This window comes from Trachypithecus francoisi, unplaced genomic scaffold, assembly GCF_009764315.1.
Source record: "Trachypithecus francoisi isolate TF-2019V2 unplaced genomic scaffold, Tfra_2.0 Lachesis_group17, whole genome shotgun sequence".
In the NCBI taxonomy this organism is placed as follows: Eukaryota; Metazoa; Chordata; class Mammalia; order Primates; family Cercopithecidae; genus Trachypithecus; species Trachypithecus francoisi.
The window spans coordinates 71,257,485-71,282,059 of NW_022681462.1; the positions used below are offsets into that span (position 1 = coordinate 71,257,485).

The 24,575-nt window shown below is 35.7% G+C and overlaps 1 protein-coding gene across 6 annotated transcripts in view; it reads left to right on the top strand.

The window, feature by feature from the left end:
• The window catches only part of STRN (striatin), a 139,753-nt gene extending 116,029 nt beyond the window's left edge, over positions 1-23,724 (top strand). For 3 of the 6 annotated variants that reach the window (XM_033176041.1, XM_033176042.1, XM_033176047.1), the window contains 6 exons: positions 1,781-1,902; positions 4,995-5,162; positions 7,619-7,759; positions 11,911-12,018; positions 13,186-13,272; positions 13,359-23,370. In XM_033176041.1, coding sequence (XP_033031932.1) covers positions 1,781-1,902; positions 4,995-5,162; positions 7,619-7,759; positions 11,911-12,018; positions 13,186-13,272; positions 13,359-13,528 — 796 coding nt within the window. In that variant the 3' untranslated portion in view covers positions 13,529-23,370. Of the gene's footprint in view, positions 1-1,780; positions 1,903-4,994; positions 5,163-7,618; positions 7,760-11,910; positions 12,019-13,185; positions 13,273-13,358 lie in introns of all 6 variants that reach the window. The other 3 variants (XM_033176045.1, XM_033176046.1, XM_033176043.1) reach the window with 3 other exon arrangements.
• The last annotated feature ends 851 nt before the right edge of the window (positions 23,725-24,575 follow it).

The window sequence follows — 24,575 nt, forward strand, 5'->3', positions numbered from 1 at the left end:
GCACACGTTAGAAACTATCAGCAGAGTAAATAGACAACCCACAGAATGAGAGAAAATATTTGCAAACTGTGAATCTGACAAAGGACCAATATCCTGAATCTATAAGGAACCTAAACAAATAAGCAAAAAACAACCCCATTAAAAAGTGGTCAGAGGACGTGAACAGATAGTTTCCAGAAGAAGACGTACATGTGGCCAACAGACAGGAAAAAGTGTTCAGCATCACTTATTATTACAGAAATGCAAATCAACACACAATGAGATGCCATGTCACAGCAGTCAGAATGGCTGTTATTAAAAGGTCAAAAGATAACATGCTGACAAGGCTGTGGAGAAAAGGGAACACTTAAATGCTGCTGGTAGGAATGTAAATTAGTTCAGCCACTGTGGAAAGCAGTTTGGTGATTTCTCAAAGAAGTTAGAACTACCAGTCAACCCAGCATTATTAGGTATAAACCCAAAGGAATATAAATCATTCTGCTATAAAGACACATGCATGCATGTGTGTTCATCATAGCACTATTCATAGTAGCAAAGACATGGAATCACCCTAAATGCCCATCAGCGGTAAACTGGATAAAGAAAATGTGGTACATATACACCATGGAATACTATGCAGCCATAAAAAATGAGATCATGTCCTTTGCAGGAAAATCATGGAACTGAAGGCCGTCAGGTTAAGCAAACTAATGCAGGAACAGAAAACCAAACACTGCATGTTCTCACTTATAAGTGAGAACTGAACATTGAGTATACATGCACACAAGAAGGGAACAATAGACACTGGGCCCACTTGACTGTGGAGGGTGGGAAGAGGGTGAGGATTGAAAAACTACCCATTGGGTACTACGCTTTTTTCCTGAGTGATGGAATAATATGTACAGCAAACCGCCAAGGCATGCAGTTTATCTCTAGAACCAACCTGCACATGTACGCTTGAAACTAAATGTTAAAAAGTTTTTTGAGAATTGTTTGTGTGTGTGTGTGTGATGATGCATTTCGTTGTTTTTTTTTTTCTGTTTCTGTTTAAGGAATGTGCCTTTTCTCTTGATTTAGCGCAGAGATTGGCATACTTTTTATATAAAGAGTCACATAATAAATATCTGACTTAGGCTGTTAGGCTTTTTAAAATATTTTAGGATTTGCTAGTTATAATTTCTGTTGCATATTCTTGTTTTTTTGTTTTGTTTTATAACCCTTTAAAAATGTAAAGACTTGCCAGGCGTGGTGGCTCAAGCCTGTAATTCCAGCACTTTGGGAGGCCGAGATGGGCGGATCACGAGGTCAGGAGATCGAGACCATCCTGGCTAACACGGTGAAACCCCGTCTCTACTAAAAAATACAAAAAAACTAGCTGGGCGAGGTGGCCGGCGCCTATAATCCCAGCTACTCGGGAGGCTGAGGCAGGAGAATGGCGTAAACCCGGGAGGCAGAGCTTGCAGTGAGCCGAGATCCAGCCACTGCACTCCAGCCTGGGCGACAGAGCGAGACTCCGTCTCAAAATAAAATAAAATAAAATAAAAATGTAAAGACCGTTCTTAGCTTGAGGACTGTACAGAAACAGACCAGTGGTTGGATTTGACCTGCAGACCATAATTTACCAACCTCTTACACCAGAGGAAGAAAAATGAACAGTGTTTTGATAGTACCTGAGTTTTCATTTTTTATAAAAAGCAGAAAAATAGCCATTTGGGTAATTAAACATGCTTGTTTTTAACAAGTCATATTATCAGGTTGGTTTTTGAGAACAGCAATTGATTTATTTTTTTTAATCTCCCAGAGGTCCAGTGCTTTGTGTGGTAATGAGCAGCAATGGTGAGCAGTGTTACAGTGGTGGTACTGATGGACTGATCCAGGGCTGGAATACCACTAATCCCAACATTGACCCCTATGATTCTTATGGTAGGTGATTTCCCAAAGATCTGAAGGAATAAAATTGATTTTTTAAACACATTTTTTCATAGAATATAAAAGGAAGTGATAAGAGATTTTTGAAAATAAATAAGTAAGGAGAAACACATCTTTATTTTGTTAAAAAGGACTTCTGTATTTAGGAATTAACTTGATATACAATGCTAAAAGAAGAAAAGAAAAAAACATTCTTCTTGAAAATACAGTTCCCACTTCTCCAGAGTCTTATTTATTGGAAATACAGGCTTGATTGACAGTTGTTTTCTTATTTTAGGCATCTGTAGAGTTCTTGGTGCATTATTACTAAGCGGTAGTAACATTTCATCACTATTCTTGTCAAACAACTTTTAAGGAAAATGAATATTGGTGCCATCCCCTTAGTCAATTATTGGAGGGCTGTAGAAAGTAATAATTTAAAAAGTCTGTGACACCACAATAGGTAAAAGGCCTCAAAAGTTAAGAAATGCCCTTTAGTTTTGGGAACAGTACCATACATCATAAATACATATTATAATCTATCAATAGATATTACCATAAATTCATTTGTAAAAACTGTGTAGGAATTGGCTATGTTGGTTTTCTGTTAAGTTCTAGAGTAGTTTGAAGTATCACATTTGTCATAAAAGCATTTTAATTCAATCATCATTTTAGATTAATTTTACCACCACACTAGAGTAAGGATAAGAAATTCAATAAACAAAATTTTTTCCCAGCATTTATTTAATAAGCATTAATATTTTGTGAAAAGTAGCCCCACTCTCCCCCAATTCTCTTATAAGTTATCTGTTCTATGCCTTTCCTTACTTCCTTTACCTCTCTGCTAGAGGATCAACTGTCCCTCATTCTGTCCTAGGCCAGTCCTTCCCATTTTGACTTTATTCATTTTAGTTTCTTTTGGGACTGTACTCGAATCTGTCTCTCTTTGCGACTGCATTCTGATCTTTTGCTCTTCTGCTTTCGTTCTCTTGCATCTTAATTAAGCCTTACTCTCTTTGCTTCCTTTGCATCCCCTCAGCAAATAAGTAAATTCGGGTACCTTCCATTCTGAGCAAGGAGAAGCCTTGACCCTGTTTCCCTCTCTGGCTTCTGTTCAGTTCCTCTCATTCCCTCATGATCTGTTTCTTTGATGGTATTGTCTAGAAAACATAATTACCAGTTACTAATTTCATGTTTTTTCTCTGTGCTTCATCCTTCTGCATTCTGGCTTCTGGCTTTAACACTTACATATAACAAGATTGTCAGTAACTAATTGCCTGATCCAAGAATATTTTACAGTCCTTATTTTACTCGATGTATTGGCTGTATTTGAGATTGTTAACAACTCCATCCTTTTTGAAATCTGTCCATGCTATTGGCATTTTGACACTTTGTGACAATTTCTATTCTCTGTCCTTCATAAACTGCTTTTATTTTTCTTGCCTTAAGTATTGACATTTATCAAGACCCAGACCCTAACTTTTTGCAGTGTACAAACATTCCTTGAGAGACTGAATCTACATCTGTGCTTAAATCTTTGAGCTTCAGATTGACTACAGGAATTTCAGGATGACTGTTGAATGGTCTGTAAATCCTAGCATGTTCTGTGTTTCTTCTCCTGTATATTCTTTTTTAGTTGGTGGCACTATGAGAATCACCCAAACTAGAAACCTCAGAATTATTTTGGATTCCCTGTTCTGTCACACTGTCCCCACTTACTAATTACCTAGTTTTTTGATAACGACTCCCTAAATATTTCTTGAATTTACTTTTTCTGCTCTGGCCCTCTCACTGCTTCCCCTGGCCTTAGGTCTTTGTCACTCTTTTTGTCTGCCGAAACAATCCCTTGCCTTTGTCTTGATTCTATCCAATCTGTCTTCTGTACTACTACCAAGCTTACCTTATTAAATACATACTTGATCCTGCTGCCCCGGAGACAGATTCCTTGTTGCTTTCAGGATAATTTCCAAGTTCCTTCATATGTAGTAGAAATCACATCGTAAACTAGATGCCCTCATCCCATCTACTTCCTACTTCAAAGTCCACACTCCAGTAATACTGAATTGCTTATACATTTCCTTGCACATCATGCTGTTTCTTTTTTCATGTGGTTTTGTGGGTGCTGCCTCCTTGTCAAGCATGTTCTCCCCTTCATCTTCAACTAACTGACATCTGTAAATTCTAGATTTCACTCTCCAGGTTTTCACTCATTCCAATTACTCTCTGTGCTAACTGATGTCTGTCACTTTTATTGTACTTTCAACCTTGTCTGTTGAGGACTGGGATAGAGTTGGGTCTTAATCATATATTTGGCTCCATCATTGAGCATAGTGTCTGACACACAGTGTGTCTTCAATAAATATTTTATGGTATGTGTGACAGAGTATATAAGACATAATACTATTGACATTTCCAAACTTAACATTTGTGAGTCTTCTTGAAAGTACCACTTCATAGAATCATTGTGAAGGTTAATAAAGTTTCCAATTTGACTTTTATCATGAGACTGTGCTTACTTAACCTCCCCACTTCCCTCTCTCTTTCCCTGCATACACTATCACCGCATCTCAGTTACTGCTGTTTGAGAATTTGGGATTCCTGTAGATGTCACTTCCTGTCCATTTTGAATGCCATATTTTCAGGAATAACTGCCATCCATCATATAGTAAGATAAGTGGACAGAAGGAAGTATAGCCAAAGTGCTAAGGGATTTCAGAGAGGGAGAGGACCTCTCTGTTCACTTCCTCAGGGAGTATGAGTTGTGGTTTCTCCAAAGACTAATGAAATTCAAATGATTTTGTATTAACATGCTTTAAAAATATTTAGACAAATGGAAGGACAAAAGGAAGGGGGAGGAAATACTCACTTTTTTTAAGGGGAAAGATACATGCTTTTAAATTTTAATTTAAAAATTTTAAACTTTACATTTGTATATTTCCAAGCCTGTTTTGATTTACTGTAGCCTGTCAGAAGAATTATAGCAACCAAGAGTCATATTTTATACTGTTATCAGGTGCTGTTGTTTATATATTTTACTTTCTATGAAATCTAAGTACCTTTGTGATTTTTTTTTCTTCCTGATTTTGCATTTTTACTGTTTTGTATAGATCCTTCTGTTTTACGAGGCCCTCTGCTAGGCCACACGGATGCAGTCTGGGGTCTGGCTTATAGTGCAGCACATCAGCGTTTGTTGTCCTGTTCAGCAGATGGCACTCTGCGTGTATGGAATACAACTGAGGTTGCTCCAGCACTAAGTGTATTTAATGATACTCAAGGTACATACTTTAAAAAATCATTTTGCTGAATCCTCTGTAAAACAGTTTATTCTGAAAACAAGCAGGCAGATAAATGATTCTCTGAACGCTTTATATTTAATTTGAAAGTTTTTGAAGCAACGAAAATGTATTTGTTTGAATTTGCAACCTATATATAGTTTTGTTGTTGTTGTTTTGTTTTGTTGAGATGGAGTGTCACTCTGTCGTCCAGGCTGGAGTGCAGTGGCGCGATGTCAGCTCACTGCAACCTCCGTCTCGCAGGTTCAAGCAATTTTCCTACCTCAGCCTCCAGCACACACCAGCACGCTCAGCTAATTTTTGTATTTTTTTTTAGTAGAGACGAGGTTTCACTATGTTGGCCAGGCTGGTCTCGAACTGCTGACCTCAAGTGATTCACCTGCCTCAGCCTCCCAAAATGCTGGGATTACAGGCGTGAGCCACTGCACCTGGCCTGTAATTTTTAAAGGAATGGTTTTTGGTGAAAGAACACACAGATTTTAGGTTTTAAAAAATTAAGATATAATTTATGTATAGTGAAAAACAAGTATTAAGGATACATATCAGTGAGTCTGATAGATAAGTACACCCATGTAACTCATACATCAGTCAAGACATAGAGTCTGGGTGTGGTGGCTCACACCTGTAATCCTAGCACTTTGGGAGGCTGAGGCAGGAGGATCACTGGAGGCCAAGAAAATACTATATTTGCCCATTCTCATACCACTATAAAGAAATACCTGAGATTGAGTAATTTGTTTGTTTGCTTTTAAAAAGTTTAATTGGCTGACGGTTCTGTACAGGAAGCATAGCAGCCTTTGTTTGGCTTCTAGGGAGGCCTCAAGCAATTTACAATCCTGGCGGAAGGCAAAGGGACAGGAGGCATGTCTTACATGGCCAGAGCAGGAGGAAGAAGGGGGTGGAACATACTTTTAAACAACCAAATCCTGTGAGAACTCTATCACGAGAATAGCACCAAAGGGGAAAATCCACCCCATGATCCAGTCACCTCCTATCAGGCCCTATCTCTAACCTTGGGGATTACAGTTTGACATGAGACTTGAGTGGGGACACATATCCAAACCATGTAACAGATAGAACATTTCCTTTATCTCCCCAAAGTTCCTTCGTGTCTTTCCAAGTCAATCCCCTCCTCTCCTTATTCCCAACCAGAGGTACCCACTGTTGTGATTTCTTCCATCATAGATTAGTTTTATCTACTCAAACTTCCTGTAAATGGAATAATAACAGTATGTGTTCTTTGTATCTTGCTTTTACTCTTCATTATAATGTTTTTGAAATTCATTTGTGTTATATCAATTGCTTCTTTCATTTTTATCTGATAGTATTTCATTAAGCCATAATTTGTCTATTCATTTAATTTGTCTATTCATTTACATCTTGATGGATATTTGGGTTGTCTCTAGTTTTTTGCTATTTTGAGTAAAGCTGCTGTGAACATTTGTATATTTTCATTATAGGTGTGTAGAGACTTAGAAGTAGAAAGCCATATGGACTTTCATTTGGATGTTTACTTTACGTGAAATCACTAAAAATTTTTTTTTAAATTTTGTGGTTGTACCATTTTACACTTTTGACAGTAGTGTATGAGCGTTCCAGTTGTTCTGCATCCTTAAAAAATTTGGTGTTGTCAGTCTCTTTAACTTTAGCCATTCTGGTGGATGTGTAGTAGTATTTCATCGTGATTTATTTGCATTTCTTTGATGGCTAATTATGATGAGCATTTCTTTTGTTTTCTTATTGGTTATTTGTATATCTTCTTCTGCAGTATACACATTTTTGAACTGTTAGCTTGCTGTAGTTAGATTTTGAGCCAAATGAAAAAAATCAGATTATTATATTCACTTTATACGTTTCCTTCTATTTTTTATGTTTATAAATAAGCTGTAAGTTTTAATGTATTCTAGATGGTAAATAAAAATACCTTCTTTATTCTTGAGCTATTATAACTTCTCTCCAGGCTTTGATGAGTTGTCTTCATATGGTATTTACATGACTCTAACAATAAATAATAATTTTAAAATTTACTTTTTAATTTCTCTATTTTTGATGAGCTAACATTCCTAATAAGAGATGGGTTTTTTAAAATGAAGAATTCCCACTATGTCACTCTAAGCTCAAGGTTGAGTGGAAGCAGCAAAATTTGTAATTCATACATGTTTTCCATTTGCTTTCTGAATAAAGGCTTGCATTCCATAAATGTATCAGCTGAGTAACAGCGAGAAGATATGCTAAGCAGGTAAGGGAAATAAATAGACCAGGGCTAAAAGTTACGAAGAAATAATCTCCAATGATTAGTTATGAGCTAATTCTCATTCTTATGGTAAGCCTTGTTTACTTCTTAAGGAAACCATGTCATTATTTGTTTTGCTATATTTTAAGTGCATTGTCAAGTAGATGGTTTAATTGCCATTCTATTTCAATATGTTCTCTTTCAGAATTGGGAATCCCTGCCTCTGTGGATCTAGTAAGCAGTGACCCGAGTCATATGGTAGCATCATTCAGCAAAGGATATACAAGCATCTTTAACATGGAAACACAACAACGCATTCTCACTTTAGAATCCAATGTAGATACAAGTATGCATACCAATTTTAAATAGTCTGTGTTTTTTTTTTAACGTAATCAGAATTATAACTACTGGAGTCAGCTGTGAAAAATATTTGTCATTATAAAGCTTTCTGTCTCTTAAATCTCAGAACACAGTTACTTAGAAGGATGTAATTATTTACTTTTTAAGAATTAGGGTTAAGTTTATGTACATTTATAACTATACTGTTTGAAATAGCATTTGAGCTATTCCAAAGATGGGTCAAGTTTTATTTTATACTAAATGATTAATTTTCAATTATATTTGAAGAAAGCCATATTTATTCTGAATAGGAAATAAAATCTATTTTTTGTTTCTCATAATTTCATATTTTAAATCAACTTAATTTTATATTAATAGTGTGATTTGGTACAGCTCAGTACAGATTATGTTGTGGCACTCAGAATTCCAAACCTGAAGCATCTTATTGGATGCAGGAAGTCAGGAAATAAATGCTTTTTCAGGTTATGAAGAAGATACTACAGACTCTTTTTTGCTTTTTGGCTTTCTTTACCATTGCTTTCTGTCTTTAGCCATAATCCAGACAATCACAGTTTAGGTTGCAGCTGATGAAGAATACCACATACAGATACTATTGTTTTAATCTGAGAACTAGTTTTAAAAGTGATTACATGTTGGGTGTGTGTACATCCATGTGTGAACATGTCCATGCATATGTGTACATATATTCTTGTGTTATTCTCACTCTCTGTCTCTCAAAAAGTTTCTTTATTCCATTGTGTTTTTCATTGTTTTCCCTTCCTAACTTGTTGTTCATTGTTTTCTTCTGATATGCTGAGACTTGTGTGGGGAAGTAAGCATGAATAGAACTTTGAGCTACTTGGATGTAAACAAGAGAGACAGGAAAATAAAAACTGAGATGATAGATTTGGAAAAGGAGAATATCACCAAGAAATTACAGGTTTTAGACTCTCAATAAATTTAAAATCACATTTAAATATATGATCCAAAGCTACAGTAGTAAAATAAAAAACTAATATGAAATTAGAAAGGATGAGAACATTTTTGTAATTACCTTCAGAGATTATATGGCCAATTTGTGAACATCCTGAGTGGAAATAGTGCTTTTTAATGACTACAGGTTAATAAGATGTCAAGTCTGGTAGATAAGATGGATAAAGAGAACTAGGCAAGTGAGTCCATATTTTCCCCCAAGAGATATGACCCTAAATTAATAGGAATTTTTACCTGACACTGGAAATATTTTGAAAAAACTTCCAAGAATGTTTTTAACACAGGCAACATTACTGGAATAAATGATCATTATTTTGAGTTGTAATATGTCCTGACATTTTCTAAATTATGTTTTTTACTTTTAAAGTTGTATAAAACAGACTTAAATTAGTCTCTTACTATGTTTTACTGTGAACTACCCCTTGCTATTTATATTTGGTTGTGTTGTTCTGTTTTGGAATTTAGCATTTTTTTTTTTAAAAAATGAAAAGACCAAACAAGCTTCAAGATGAAAGTGAAATTTATATAGAGTTTAAAGTGATGAAGGATGTTTGTTAGAATAGGAATAAATTACCCTTCTTCTCGTTGATGTCAGTGGCGATTTGGCTTTGATAAAGTCAAAGGTAGTTGAAGCAGATACGTCACAAGCTGGGTATGAGTAGTGTTCTTTGCATTCTGCCTACTTCTCTGATTTGTCATCAAGTGGAGAAGCTTCCTTAAAAGTATTACCAAATAAGAACTTTCTTTGCCTGTTGCCATGATTTGATTTCAATCATATTTATTTTCTAGCTCTCAAAGCAATTGAGACTATTCTCTAAAACATCTCTCTCAGAATATATGGGATACTTCACTTAAAGTATTTCTTTTTTTGTTGTTACTGTTTTTCTCTTGCTGAACTTTACAACAGGTGTATTGCTCAATGGAGTATTATCTGTAGAGGAAATAATGCATAATCTGATTTTGTGAATAAGCATCTCTTGTTTAGGATCTAAATCAGGTATAACTGACTAAGAACTTATTCCACATGGTCAAGTGAGTTTTGTATTTTATATATATATATATATATATATATATATTTTGGAGACAAAGTCTCGCTCTGTTACCCAGGCTGGAGTGCAATGGTGCGATCTCAGTTCACTGCAACCTCCACCTCCTGGGCTCAAGCAATTCTCCTGCTTCAGCCTCCTGAGTAGCTGGGACCACAGGCATGTGCCACCATGTCTGGTTCATTTTTGTATTTTTTGTAGAGACAGGTTCACCATGTTGGCCAGGCTGGTCTTGAACTCCTGACCTCAAGTGATCCTCCTGCCTTGACCTCCTAAAGTGCTGCGATTACAGGCGTGAGCCACCATGCCCAGCCACGTTTTATATTTAAATAACAGGCTGGGTAATTACCTGCCACTAACATTGGGAAGAAACTATCTTCAGTTTTTAAGATGTCATATTTCTAGGAGCCACATGAAAATTCTGTAAGATTAGACTGTTTTTAGCTGTATTTTCTATTATGTGACTATAAACTTGTAATACCTATTCTAGGGTTCAAAAATGTTTTTAAACTCTTTATTTTGAAATAATTTTAAACTTGCAGAAAAGGTACAAAAACAGTATAAGAACTCCTGGCTACCCTTCACACATATTTAGCAGTTTTTAACATTTTGTCACATCACATTTGCTTTTTCACTCTATATATGTGTATAATTCTAACTTCTGAACCATATGAGAGACATCATGCTCCTATCCCCTAGATCCTTTAGCGTGTAATTCCTAAGAACAAGGACATTCTCTGATGTAGTGTATTACAATGATCAAAATCAGGAAACTTAACATTGACACAATACTATTATCTGAGTTACTATTTATATTCAAATTTTGACAGTTGTCCCAGTAATATACTTTACAAGGACGTCCCTTTCTCTCCCTGGACCATAATTTTATTTTTAAAATTTTGACATACCTTCAATTAGTGTTTTCTTTTTGTCAGTTTTTCTTTTCTCTTAAAAAAAAGCTTAACAGAAATCACTGAGGTTTTAAATTACTGATTTCTTTTTAATAAAAGCCTTTCAGGAAGAATGTGTGATCACCAATTTTGGCAGTTGTGTGATCTGCATGAACCATCAGGGTGGGAGAGAGTTAGAAGTTAGAATAGGTACTGATATTGTCACCTGATTGTGGAGGAGTCACAACTTTTTCTGAACCTTGATGTGTTCACTGTGATATGGGCTTGATATGTGCTTTCCTATTGCATTGTGTATATAATTGAAGTTTCTTTGGAACTTACTAACACAAAAAATACAGTTAGGATGCTGACTTTTAGGATTCCAAACCTGGTTCTGTCAAATGATGACCATTTCTATTATGATGAGGAAGAGTGAAAAAGGGATTTAAGGATTAAGAAGCTCTCTTTGTCATATTTATCTTTAGATAATAATGATGTGATACAGAACATTGTGTGCAAAAAGAACTGAGATTTAAATTTGAGGATTACCTCCATGTAAGTGATGATAGAACTTACTTATATTAAAGTAGCAAAATCTCACAGAACATTGTAGAATGAACAGTGTTAGTGGTTCTAGACTAAGCCTTAGGTGGCACCCACATATAGCAGGAAATTGTAATTTATAAGTATTTCCAGATTTATCAGTATAGTATAGCTCAGGCAATTCTCTTTCCTAACATTGAAATTTTGAAAACAATCACAGCATAAATGAACTAAAAACAAATAATAAAAGTCACATTATTTACTTTTTCTTTTCCTTTTCCTTTTTTTTATTTTTTCTTTTCTTTTTTTGAGACAGAGTCTCAGTCTGACACCTAGGCTGTGGAATACAGTGGCACAATCTTGGCTTACTGCAACCTCTGCCTCCCAGGTTCAAATGATTCTCCTGCCTCAGCCTCCTGAGTAGCTGGGACTACAGGCATGCACCACCACACTCGGCTAATTTTTGTATTTTTAGTAGAGACAGGGTTTCACCATGTTGGCCAGGATGGTCTCGATCTCCTGACCTCATGATCCACCTGCCTTGGCCTCCCACCTTGCTGGGATTACGGGCCTGAGCCACCACGGCCAGCCTACTTTTTCAGTCTCTTAGGCAGATAATTCAGTTTTTCTTTGTGTGAAAAATATCTTTGACTAAATTGTGTTGCTTTTTAATTTTTTGTTTTTAGCAGCCAACTCTTCCTGCCAAATAAATAGAGTCATCAGTCATCCTACTCTTCCGATCAGCATCACTGCTCATGAAGACAGGCACATCAAATTCTATGATAACAATACGGGTAAGAACTTACTAAGAATTGATTTTTATTAAAGAAAACAAAAATCTCTACCACAAGTAGACTAATTTTGGTGTTTGTTGGTGGTTTCGTAGTCAGGGAATAGGCACTGAAACACAAATACTCTCCCGGCTCGGTTTCTCTTCATTCCATCCAAATCTGCTAAGACTAGTACAGAATCATTTTGGTTTATTTACTAGTGAGCAGATGCTATATGTAGGCTTTAAAGCCAAGGTTATCACTAGGGACACCAGGAAAATTTCACTCAAATACCAATAAAAATGATCTGTTGCTGTGATCTGTTGTAGTAGTATATATTGGGGAAAAGTAGAAACATTGGAAATAGAGGCATATGGTCATTATGTTGTTCAGTTATTGAATAGCATTATTCAATATTCAATTATTCTGTTATCAAATAGACTTTTTTAGTGTTGCAGATGGAAAACCTCCAGGTCATTGTATTCGTTTTTCCATGGACTAATATTTTCTGTGTTATAAAACTGACTAGTTGGTCCTCATTGATTTGAATTGTGCATGGAGACTTGTCCAAGTTTTATTTTACTACATTTCACCAGTATAAAGGAAATTTAGGAAGCGTTGTGCTGGGAGGAAAGCACCCTATATTAGCTGCCATATTTATCTAAGTATCTGCCTTTAACATGTTGACTTTTGGTGACTTTGTTTAGCTACTAGTAATGAATATTTAATATTTAAAATTTTTTTCTATATGTTGTATCCACCAAAATTATGGCCACGTCTTCTTTCTGTCCCTTCTTCCTTGCCTCATTGTTTTCTCTCTGTGAATTTGAATTCTGTGTTTCCGCAACTCATAAGTTGCCAGTAGCTAAAGAATGCAAAGTAGGTGATTAATAATGTCTACGTTCTAATTAACAAATGTGGCTTAAGGGGTGTGTGTAGAAATTACTGACTTCCATATTGTGGCTTAAAAGACAAAAGTGTAATCTAAAATTTGAGGTTTTTTGGTTTTCCGTATCATTGCCATGACTAGAGGCAAGAGGGGAGACATGTTGTTTTAGTTGATGGGAAAAGCTGTTCATACAGTAAGCACACAGAGAGGGATGACTGGAGAAACCAGCATGACATGGTAACTGGCATATATTGACGATGAGGAAAGGCATTAATAAGGAATATCCATCTCTTTATCCAAAGGCAAACTGATCCACTCAATGGTAGCCCACCTAGAAGCTGTTACAAGTTTAGCAGTTGATCCTAATGGCCTTTACTTGATGTCTGGCAGTAAGTACCTCAACTATGGATTATTTATTTCTCCTTACCATTTTCATGTTAATGTAATTTTTCCTTTCAATTTTTTTGGGGTATAGGTCATGACTGTTCAATACGTTTATGGAATCTAGAAAGTAAGACGTGTATCCAAGAATTCACAGCTCATCGAAAAAAGTTTGAAGAATCGATTCATGATGTAGCTTTCCACCCATCCAAATGCTATATAGCCAGTGCTGGAGCTGATGCACTGGCTAAAGTCTTTGTATGACACAATGCATCATCTTCACCTTCTAGCTGTTTATAAGTAATCAACTGCACAAAAGAGATACAGAAGACGAGGGCAAGAATCAACTCGTCCTGCCCTTTTGTTCTGCTGAAGGAGCACAGAGAACATTTGTTGAAGTATAGTTTTGCAATTCATATACTGTTTTCTAAAACTAAGGTTTGTTCAGGTTGCTGCAAGCTCAGCTGAATCTGTGAGCCTGAGGTCTGTTTCAAATTTCCCCCTCATAGGCTTCTTTATTTCTGAGGTTGTTCTAATTCGCTAGGCAGGCCTGAGCGAATACAAGTTTAGCTTGTCCCTGTTGAGTAAGTAGGGCATGCTACAATGGATAATTAAAAAGCTTGATAACTGGGACTGAATAGAAGAAAACGGGAAAGTTAGACCAAGTTCTCCCCTGTGAAATCTTATTAAACACATTAAATAGTCAAAATAGTAATCTTTATCATATCTGCCTTATTAACCCTTTGTGTATAATGACCACGCAGTATTAAGCTGAGTTTTTAATTTGGCTCTCCTTTCAACTGTTCACATAAAGCACCTGGCAAAGTGTTTTACCTGTTAGGGGGAGAAAAATGCAATAATATGTTAAATATATTATTATTCAGAAATGCTAAACAAATAGTTTGCAAGCAGATTTCTATATTGTATTACAGTTTTGAAAATAGATTTGGTATCATTCTGAAGTTTAGCTATCAAGCATTCACCATTGTGAAGAATAGTTGATTGACTCTGCTTTTACTAACAGATTTAACTTATTCAGGTTTGAAATTCTGTTTATTTTTAAGGGTAAACAGGGCATATCTCTTTAATAATTTCTATTTAAAATTCACTTTATTCATGTGACATTTATAGTACCAGAGTGATTATTTCATACCAATGAAATCTTACTTTTCAGTGACTGAAAAGATAGAAGTTATTTGCTAATAGTCATTTATCAGCACCCACCTAATCATGCTTCAGATGATCTGTGCTCTTTCTTCTTTGTCATATTCAAGTTATCTGACATCTACCAAGAATAGTTCATAATTATTAAGAGTCCAAAGACTATGGTTAACTTCACGCAGCTGCTTTTGCAGAAGTACTAATAAAAACAAATGTTTTGTACCCAAAAGTCCTCTATTAATCTCTCTAAGAAGAATCTCCTGGAAATCTGGATGAAAGAGTTTAATGCCAAATATTGGCTAGAAAGTTCTGTCTTTCTCCCTATTCCTCCCCCGTTGTTTAATTGAGATATACATGTTTTAATGGGCAGTTTATCTGTATTGTTTCTAGGGAAATCCACACCTTAAAAGGCCAGGCTTCCCCAGCCCAACTTACCTGTGACCCACCTACATGTGGTCAGCTTTTGGGATTCTGAGGACCCCGCTATCTAGACCTAGTCCTCTGTTATACCTTATTTCTGTAGCCGTTATGTCTCTCTTCATACTCTTTCTTCTTTGTCCCAAATGACAGAGACCAATCTAGAAATTAGAAATAAATTATTAATGTCCAACTTGCCACCAAAAATATAGACTCTTAGATTTTAAAAATGTTAAATCTATAAATATTTTAACCAGTTAAAGCAATTTCTACATATTCCATTCCCCACATTTTCCATCATCACAACAATGATGCTTCTCATGATATGTACATCTTCTTCAGAAAGTATTCTGGTGGTGATGTGGCTAATGATTGACAGTATTTTTGTAAAATTTCTGCTTGTTTGCCTCTGGAATTCTGCATTATACAGGCAGATTTTCTTTAAAGCTAAAGACCTGTGCTAAATTTGCATGATTTTCATACAGATAGGCTGTAGTATTTTAATACAGCTACCTTTTCATTGCATCTTTGTGCTTTGGTTAACAGGCAAGCTCAAGAGACTCCATTGTGTACTTAAATGAATTGACCTACACATGGGCTATCAGGTGAATACTTATATTTCCATGCAGATACAGAATTCCATATTATGTTCAGTAAATTTGTTTTGGTTCTTCACAGTGAAGAAAGAATGTTTCTAACCCAACATTTGTAGAAGGATACTGGAAAATTCCTTCGAGGAAGGAAGGAAGGAAGTTGCCATTACTTGGTGTGTTTATGATGGATGACCATAAAGCTATTGTTCTATCAGTTATTGTTTTAATTACCTTCTAAGATCTTCAGTACCTGCTTTACTAATGTCACTGAAATTCTAAAAACCAAGACATTCTTCCCCTGTTCATTTTATGCTTCATGGTTGAAATTTTTCTGTCAGTGAGTGGAAAATAACCATGAGATACATTGACTGTAGTGCAAATGGAACTGTTGAAAGTTCCTTAGAAAGCCAGTGCTGTGGCGTTGGAGACTACAGAGAGAGTCTTCTCTACCAGCAGTGCATGATCTCAGCCTAGAAATGAGCCAAAGCTGTCTTCCAACCAGAGTAGCATATACATGTGTCTGACTTTTCCCCTAGCCTGTTGAACATTCAATGAAAATTCACAGAATGAACAAATTCAATGTTCAAGCAGCCATTGAAATGCTTTCGTAGAGCTTCATTTGTAAATATCTTGTTGGAAATGTATTGGAATAGTATGAAAATTAGCAGGAGGTTTGGATCCCCCTGCCCTATTTTCATATGCTATGGATACATCTCTGGGAGCTTGCAGCACCCTTCTCAAAACTCAACTGTCATATGGAGCTCATTTGCTACTCAAACCATAGACAGATTATTTAACAGAAGTGATATAATGACCTTCAGTATTTTTCTATTGAACAAGTTTAACAACTTTTGCCATTAAACAAATACTTAGTTATGCAAAGTATTTAGCTTTTATAATCATTTTAGTTATGACTAAAAGGGGGGAAATTGAGCTGCATCACTGATGATGAACTTTGTGAGAAATTTTTTTTTTAATCTGACTTTCATTCCTTCAATATTCTTGCTATAAATTTCTTTTGGAGATAATGATGAAGATTTATTTGAAAATGTCTAAAATGTATGTATATTTTATAAGTATATATTATATATATTGTAAGAATATATATAATATATAAACTATATATATATATATAAACCATAGGTGCATTTTACTGTTTTGTAATTTCATTTTTGGAGGTAGTATACACAGCAGATAATGATGAGTATGATGAGTGTTGTGCTGTTTGCTTTTGCAGTATAATATATAGTTCTAAATGTTTAAATTACTGTATATACAATATTCATTATAGGCTAGCATGCTTGTTTTAAAGACTGTCATTCTAGTGTATTAAAATCTGAATGTAAGAAAACCTGGCTATTCAAATGTGAATTGAAAAATATTCATTCTCAGTACTGAACTATTTCCATTGAACATTCAGGCTTTTTAACAAAAACAAGTATCATCAAGAAGGCAATAGCTAGAAAATGAGAGGTGCCTTTAAAAAAAAAAAAAAAAAAAAACAAATGCAGCCTTACAGTGAGGATGAAGATTGAGTTGGGGGCGGGGGTGGGAGGGGGGGGCACAGAGAGAGAGAGAGTTAATGTGTGTGTGCATGCATGCGTGTGTGTGTGTGTTTACCAATCTGTGAAGGTCCTGATTTGTGACCATCAATGTCTTTTTAATGTATCTGCTCAACTTCTAGGACTTCAGGGGACATTTCATGCGCTTTGTGCTCTTGAGCACCATATATACTTTCCAAGAATTTTGAATGTGAATTCCTAGAAATTTCAGTAGAGAAAAAAATAGCTATGCTTTAATTATAGTACAGTTCAGGTAGAAGGAGAAATTATTGGTTCACCAAAATTATGGGATCTCATTAATGTTGGCTGAGTAAATGTAACTTTTTAAAGGCTCACTTTTTAATACTTCATGTATTTCCCTCTTACAAAACTGCATGTCATGAAGTTCTTACGTGATAAAGATTCAACTAGTAAATATTTTTAGGTTAATTACCTGAACTAGTTAAAATTCCACCTAAAAAGAGTCTTAAAATATTTAAATGGCATCTCTCATATCTACCTCTTTGTCATTGCTGCCATTTTAACTGAAGCAAATCTTTATGACATCTGAAATGACGGTTGGATGCAATTTAAAAAAATCTATGTTGGTGCTTTTCTCAGGCTTTGTCATTTAAGTTATATTGTATTAAGGTGTCACAAATCAGATTGAAAGGCTCAGAATTAACTTTGTTTTTCTTTGAAAGAATTGCTTAAAATTAACCATCAGTGTTGTTAGTGAGTGGAGATACTGAATCTTTCGTTGATGTATGTCTGTGTGATGTTTTCAACCAATAGCCAAATAATTATTGAACTTACATGAAAAAGAGTTCTGAGTATAATTTTATTCAGATTACTTTATTCTTTGAAAGTGACTACAAGACTATTAAGTACATAATCATTCATTTTATTTACTCAGAATTTGCCTCTCCATTACTGTTAACTTGTTTAGTTATTTATATAATTGCAGTACTTTAAGTGTTGGACACTGGGATTCAGGTTGTACAAAGTAGTAGCTGACAAAAAATATGTATATTTTTGTGAAATGTATCAAACCCTAAAGTTCATTTTAGAGAAAGGCCCAGAAAACATATCTGTGTTTAAAAACAAAGGACAGGTCATTCGTCAATAATTTGAATCATTTTTACTTTTGCCAGTACAAACTTTGTAATTGGCCATATCCATCATCCAACTGGATCTTCATGTCAGTGTAAGGGATGCCAGGTTGACAAAGTATTTAACAGATCCTTTACATCAGTTTTTGTTTTTTGTTTTTTTTAATTCTATAGAAAGCAAATGTTAGGCCAAACAGATCCCTAAATCCCACTCACTGATTCTGGCAGTATTCCTAAAGTGGTGCTTAGGGGGTCGGAATTTTCTGGATCTTTGCTAATCCAAGCTTTAGATTTAATTTAACCGGGACCACATGCTTGTCATCCCTCTGATGCAAATTTTCAAAATCATTTTAATTTAGATTCTAATGTCTGCCTGGGTTTTTAACAGGCTGTGAACCAGTGAGTGCCTTGTTAATGTAGAATGATTTTTTTTTTCACCCTGGGTGGGTGTTAGTTAGCTCCTCTCTGAAAATGTCTCAGAGAATGGTATTTTAATTGACTTGTAGAGAGCTGCTAAATTTGTTATTATCAGCAATCAGAAAGTCTTTGGTCTACCACACATCTCCCTCCCTACTATCTCTTCATTGTTTGGCTGAAGTTTGCCTCTTGTGAGAAAACAATACAACTCCCTTTCTCCACACACTTTTTTTCTAGCCCAGATTAATAGGTTTCCCCTACCCCCATCACAACTCTATGATCTAATACCTGTTTTTAGGAGGAACCTCTTCTTTTTAGTAGTGAAATATGCTGGTTATTTTTATGTTTTCTCAAGTTCAGTTCACTAGAGCTGGCCACAGGGTGTCATCAATTCAGATTCCTAAATAATCCTTTCTCTCCACACCCAATCCTCGAGCTGGTGAGCCCTGGGCCAGATTGTTTGATCTTCAGGTATTTTAAATTTTAGTTACATCAATTAATGTAAATTAATCCAAATGCTAAGTTTTGTGGTGCAAGAAGTTTCTTTTGTAAATTCAGGGTATGGGTAAGCTAATTAAGATATCCATCTTTGGTGGCTCTAAGTGTATTATTTGTTTTTAAATAAAGTGTACAAATATAGATAACGTGCTATAGGTGTCTCATGAATTGGAATATTTGTCAGATTTGGGATCTAGCTGTGACTTTACAGTGAATTAGTTAAATTAACATAGTCTCATTTGGGGCTTCTGGGGGAAGAGTCGTAGAGGCGTGCAGAGAAATAAAAGGATATTAGACAAAGTATATGTGAGTCCAAAATTAATGAACCAGTCTTAATTACTGATTGTGAGGAAGTAGAAGTTTATAGAGAATTTGGGCCTCTGAAAAGCCAGTCAAATTAAAATACCTTCTAGAATTGGGTCAGTGATACTTTCAGAGACACATATGTTTAATGAATAGGTTTTATGTTTTTCAGATGTTCAGTTTAAATGGCTTTTAAAATTTATACACATATATAAATACAGTGTTTTTATTTTTTCTTTGGCTACTTAACGGATACACACAAGCCTTCCACATTCCTTGCCCCTTCAAATCAACATTATTTTTCAAGGCTTTTGGCCTGCCCAGAACTCACAATCTCTTTGTTCCAGTCTGGATCCACAATACAGTATGAAATTTAAAAGGCACTTCTGGTGTCCTTGAAACTATCCACCATTGTTGGTGTTCTGTATGCTGGTATATTAATGAGTATTATATCCTTTGGTATGTACACACATTTTCAGTAGTGTTGGAAACGTCTCTTTTATCTTTTTAATGAGGACTGAGATTAGCTTGAGTAATTTTGGAGTAAACTATCTCAGGAGGTCATTAAGACTCCAAAAATTATTCATGGATTGATGAACCCCCTGGGGTCAGCCTAAGATTGCCAGGTAGTATTTTGACCTCCTCTGGGTTTCCCAAGATCACTGATGTTTTGCAGGGTCCCAGCATTGTCCTGGCATATAACATATTCCCAGAACACCTGGGGAGTCGAGCATACCTTTTGACCTAAACATTATAATCGTGGAGCATCCCTCCGCCTGTTACTTCTCAGGACTACCAGAACACTCCACTTCTGTAAAGAAGCACTGACATACGGCTCTGCAACTCTGAAAATTGGAATCCGTTTTCTGAAATACAAATTTTAACTCAGTAAGTTTTGTATACTTTCAAAACCAAACAATTCAAAATCCACCAAACAAAATGACTCGTTTCTAAGTATCACTCAAACCCTACAAAACCTAACCCTTTCCTTATTCCTAATTGATATTTCACTAAAAGTAATGGTGGTTTCAGTTAGATTGGAAGTCATTTGGATGAGCAAAATCTGCAATAACCTACTGATAAGAAGGACCTGTTTCATAGAAAAGTATCTTGTCCTTGGTGATTTAGCCATTCACCTTAGATGAAGACTGGTCCAGATGCCAGCTCCATATTGACTTTTTCTGTGTATCTCTTTAGATACCCAGTGATGTAAAGGAGAGCCCACAGTGAAACATCCATTAAACAGCACTTGGAGTACTATAGTGTTATGCCATCAGAAGATCTCATGTATGTACCAGGTTCCCAATTCATTGCCTCAAACCGAAGATTTTTAAAAATTCTAATAGCATCGTCAAATTAAGGGTAATGGTAGGGAAATCCACCATCCACAATTAAGTATCCCCAAACTGAAAACTTGAAGAAAAAAAGCACATGGAAAGCAACATTTTACAAACAGCTTGTGGTTTGTATATGTGCTGAAATGTTAAAGTATACTGGCATCCAACTACTTCCCTTTGGAAGTGGAACCAAGATAGTAATTTTTCATGCATAAACAAAATTAACTTAGAGCAAAAGTAATTTTATCAGAAACAGTTTATTTTGGGTGCTGGATAACCTAGGTGAGAGTGTGGGGAAAGAAGTACCTTGCCAAAAAGGAGAAGCAGCTGGCCCTGTGGCTGGAGCCATATTGTCTTCCACTTCAACTTCAGTGGGCTGGCAAGATTACCATTTCTGACCTCAAAGAATGAATGGTTCCAATTCTGGCTTGTCATTAGTCCTTGTTAACTAAATTAAATATTTTAAGGAAATATATCAAAAGTATCCTAGAGCCCCCTGGCAAAGTGTCAGAGGGAATAGTTTTCATTTTATTTTAGGAAGCTGTAAAAACATAAGCCCAAGTATTTTGTGTCGTCTGCATATGTCAGGATGAAGACCAGGCATGTAAGAAATATCCTAAAGTAACCAAGTGATAATCTCATGAAAAAATATAGGAATTTTTACAGAGTGAGTTCTCTTTTGAATGGTTTTGACTATGCTCTTAAAAACATTTTTTTAAATGTCTTACATCTTTTTCTATAGCCCACATATTTCAGAATATCCTCTTGATAGAATAATATCACTCCATATGATTTTTAGAAAGAGAAAAACTCAGTGGTCTCATATCTTCTGACAGTTGTTTGTGAATAATACCCTCCCCTACAACCTTCCCAGTACTCAACTGCTATGTAGGAATGCTTTCTTATGTGGTAAATATCTCAGTATTTTGCTGCTTGGTATTTGTTCAGTTTCTTTGTATATCTCCAGGTCGGAAGGAATCAGGCTTTCTCCCAATTCTGACACTTTCAGACTTTATTTTATTTCTTTTTGGTCAGCCTTTTAACAAGAAAGACAATAAGCTCCTTTTGTCAGAATCGATTTGATTAAAAAAAAAAAGACTGCGCTCCTTATTTTTCATTGCTGTAGAATACTTAGGAATACACATCTACTAATTACAATTTAAAAGTAAGAGAATCTTTGGAAACATCATTGCTTTCTGGAGGTAGAAATTTTGAACTTGAAGGTCGCAGTTCCAGGCAATTTTGTGCCCTTGAGGTGTCCAATTGATAGTATAGCTTGCCTCTGCTAATAAATACACAAAAGTTTTATTTCCTGTGATTTTCAGAAATTATTTTTGGAATACAAAGATTAATAAGGAATATGTGATGTTTATCTCCTGCATTATCTTTCAAAATCTTCTGGATATTTTTTGAGGCACGAGGAGCAGGTAATGAGATTTTTTTTCCAAATGCCTTGATTCTCTCCCTTAACCCAGGTTTTGCATATTATGCATTGCTCATTTGTCACCTACAAAAATAAAGGTTATTGATTGTTTGTTTGCTTCTGTCTGTATAAGCTCCCTAAGGCACAGATCATGTTTGTTTTTCTTACTTTCTTCTTAGCACTGTGCCTGGTGCCTTGCCATATCAAAGGTACCCTATAAATATTTGTTGGCTGAGTAATCAGAGAGCCCATTTCAAAATCTAAATCTATCCAAATCATGAAAGACCAAAAAAAAAAAAAAAAAAAAAAAATCGCTGACAGCTGATGCTCAAATGCCTTTAGTTCTGTAGAGCTTATCCTGAGATTGAGGTCTTCACCTTGACTGGGGAGGAATTTGGACTTTACTTCACAGGTGGCAACAAAATGCCTGAGTAGCAACCTCTTTATACTGCACAGCTCCAGTCCTGCCTGCATGAAAACTGAGCAGAGCATGTTGGGGACAGGAAGGTGTCCCTAAACCCTGTTGATGACCTCCCATCTATCCCTGCACACCCATATCTCCTCTGCTCATCCCCTGTTCCCCACTGGCCTCTGATCAGTTGACAGGGAGCTTTTCTAGCCTGGAACCTGAGCCTAGTTGATTGTCCTGGGCTCAGAACAGGTCCACTTCCACACACTCTTGCAACCCACAGATGGCCCTACTGACTGCTTTTGTCCAAGGAGAAAGAAAGAGGAACCTCCCAGTGGAATCTTGTCAGGAAAGGCATCCCTCTGGGGAGCTTTCTTTGGAGATGAAACTCTGGGACAAAGTCCTCAGGATGCTCTCAGGCTGGTTTTTGTCCTGAAGATTTTATAGTAATTATACCAACGTTTATTAACTCTCCTAGGAACATCTCTGTCATTGGTTTTCTGACAGTACTCCAGCAGGGCCCAGGGCTTTAGCTGAACAGCGCAATTGTTTTAGGAATAGTCAACAAGTTAGAGACCAATTTAATGTTTAAATCATTAAAAGAATCATCAACAGCAAATTACATATGAAATATTCAATGAATAATCTCAATATTAAACTTATATACCATGTAAGAACTATCTGTCATTAAAATTACTAAAAATATGATTCCTTTAAGATCAGTTCAACACGGAAGAAAGAGCAGGAATTTGGCCTGGAGTTAGGACATTTATTGTCTATTAGATTTTAGACAAGCCTGCTCTTCTAAATTGGCTTCTCATCTATGAAATGGGGATAATAGATCTGCCTAATTAGGTTGATTTGAAATAACGGATGTAAAACACCTAATAAGCATCCAGCAAATAACTATTGTTCACTCTCTGAATACAGACTTCTGGTCATGTAGTTGTGTCACACTCCTGATAGCTTCTAGAACATCAGGGTTTTAGGGGAGAGAGGATAAAATGAACATCAAGAGTAGCAGAAGACTACTTTCCTTAATATTTGAGTGCCAGCTATATGCCGGAGAGTTCTAGTTGCTGGCAGTCAGCAGTAAACAAAAACTGTATCTGATGCAGCACATTCCAGGTGGGGGAACAAGTGAAATATATGGAATATTAGTGATAAGTGCAGAGGGAAAAAAAAATAGAGCAGGGAAGGGGGATGATTTGTTGTTTTTCAGGTTAAGAAAGTGACAAATTAATTTAAATGCAGAAAATTAATAAATGCATAAAGATACATAATGACAAAACTAATCATGTCCTATCATACCCCTTCATTCCTACCTCCCTGATATGTATCTTTCTAATTATTCATACAAATATGTATACCAAATTATTACATATGGGGTTTTATTCTACATGTTACACTGTACTTGCTTTTTCTAATATAATGTGTATCATGAGCACCTTACAAATCTATAAAGGTATCTCAGATTTCTCTAAGTACACACATACAGTCTAACATTAATGAGAAGATATTTTGGTGGGCAGTTTGCTTTAAATAAATGGGATCATGTACATTCTCTGCATCTTGGCGTTTGTCATTTAACAATATATGATGGGAATGTCTCTAAGTCTATCATAGCTCTTATTTCCTTTTTATTATTACAATAAACATTCCTGTGTATATGTTTGTCACTATGATGGTTTTACATCTGCGGAATAGATTCCCTGGAGTAGGATTGCTGCATTGAGGAATATGTATATTTAAATTTTTAACTAAATATTGACAGATTGTTTCCAAAAGTGGCCAGAACAGTTTGTATTTCCACCAGTAAATGTATAAAAACACTTTTCCCTTAATACTCATGGCAATAACTATTGTAACATTAAAAAATACATAGAAAAAAGAAAAAAATCCTGGCGGATGTAGTGATTTTTCAGTGTTATTTTGATTTCCATTTTCCTGACTACTATAAATGTAGACATCTTTTCAAATGTTTGTTGGTCATTTGGATTGCACTTATAACTGAATTATCTATTAGTATCTCAAAGTTCTGTAAGTTAGAACTCCAAGGAAACTCAACTGGGCTGTCTGTTCAAGGCCCAACAAGGCTGA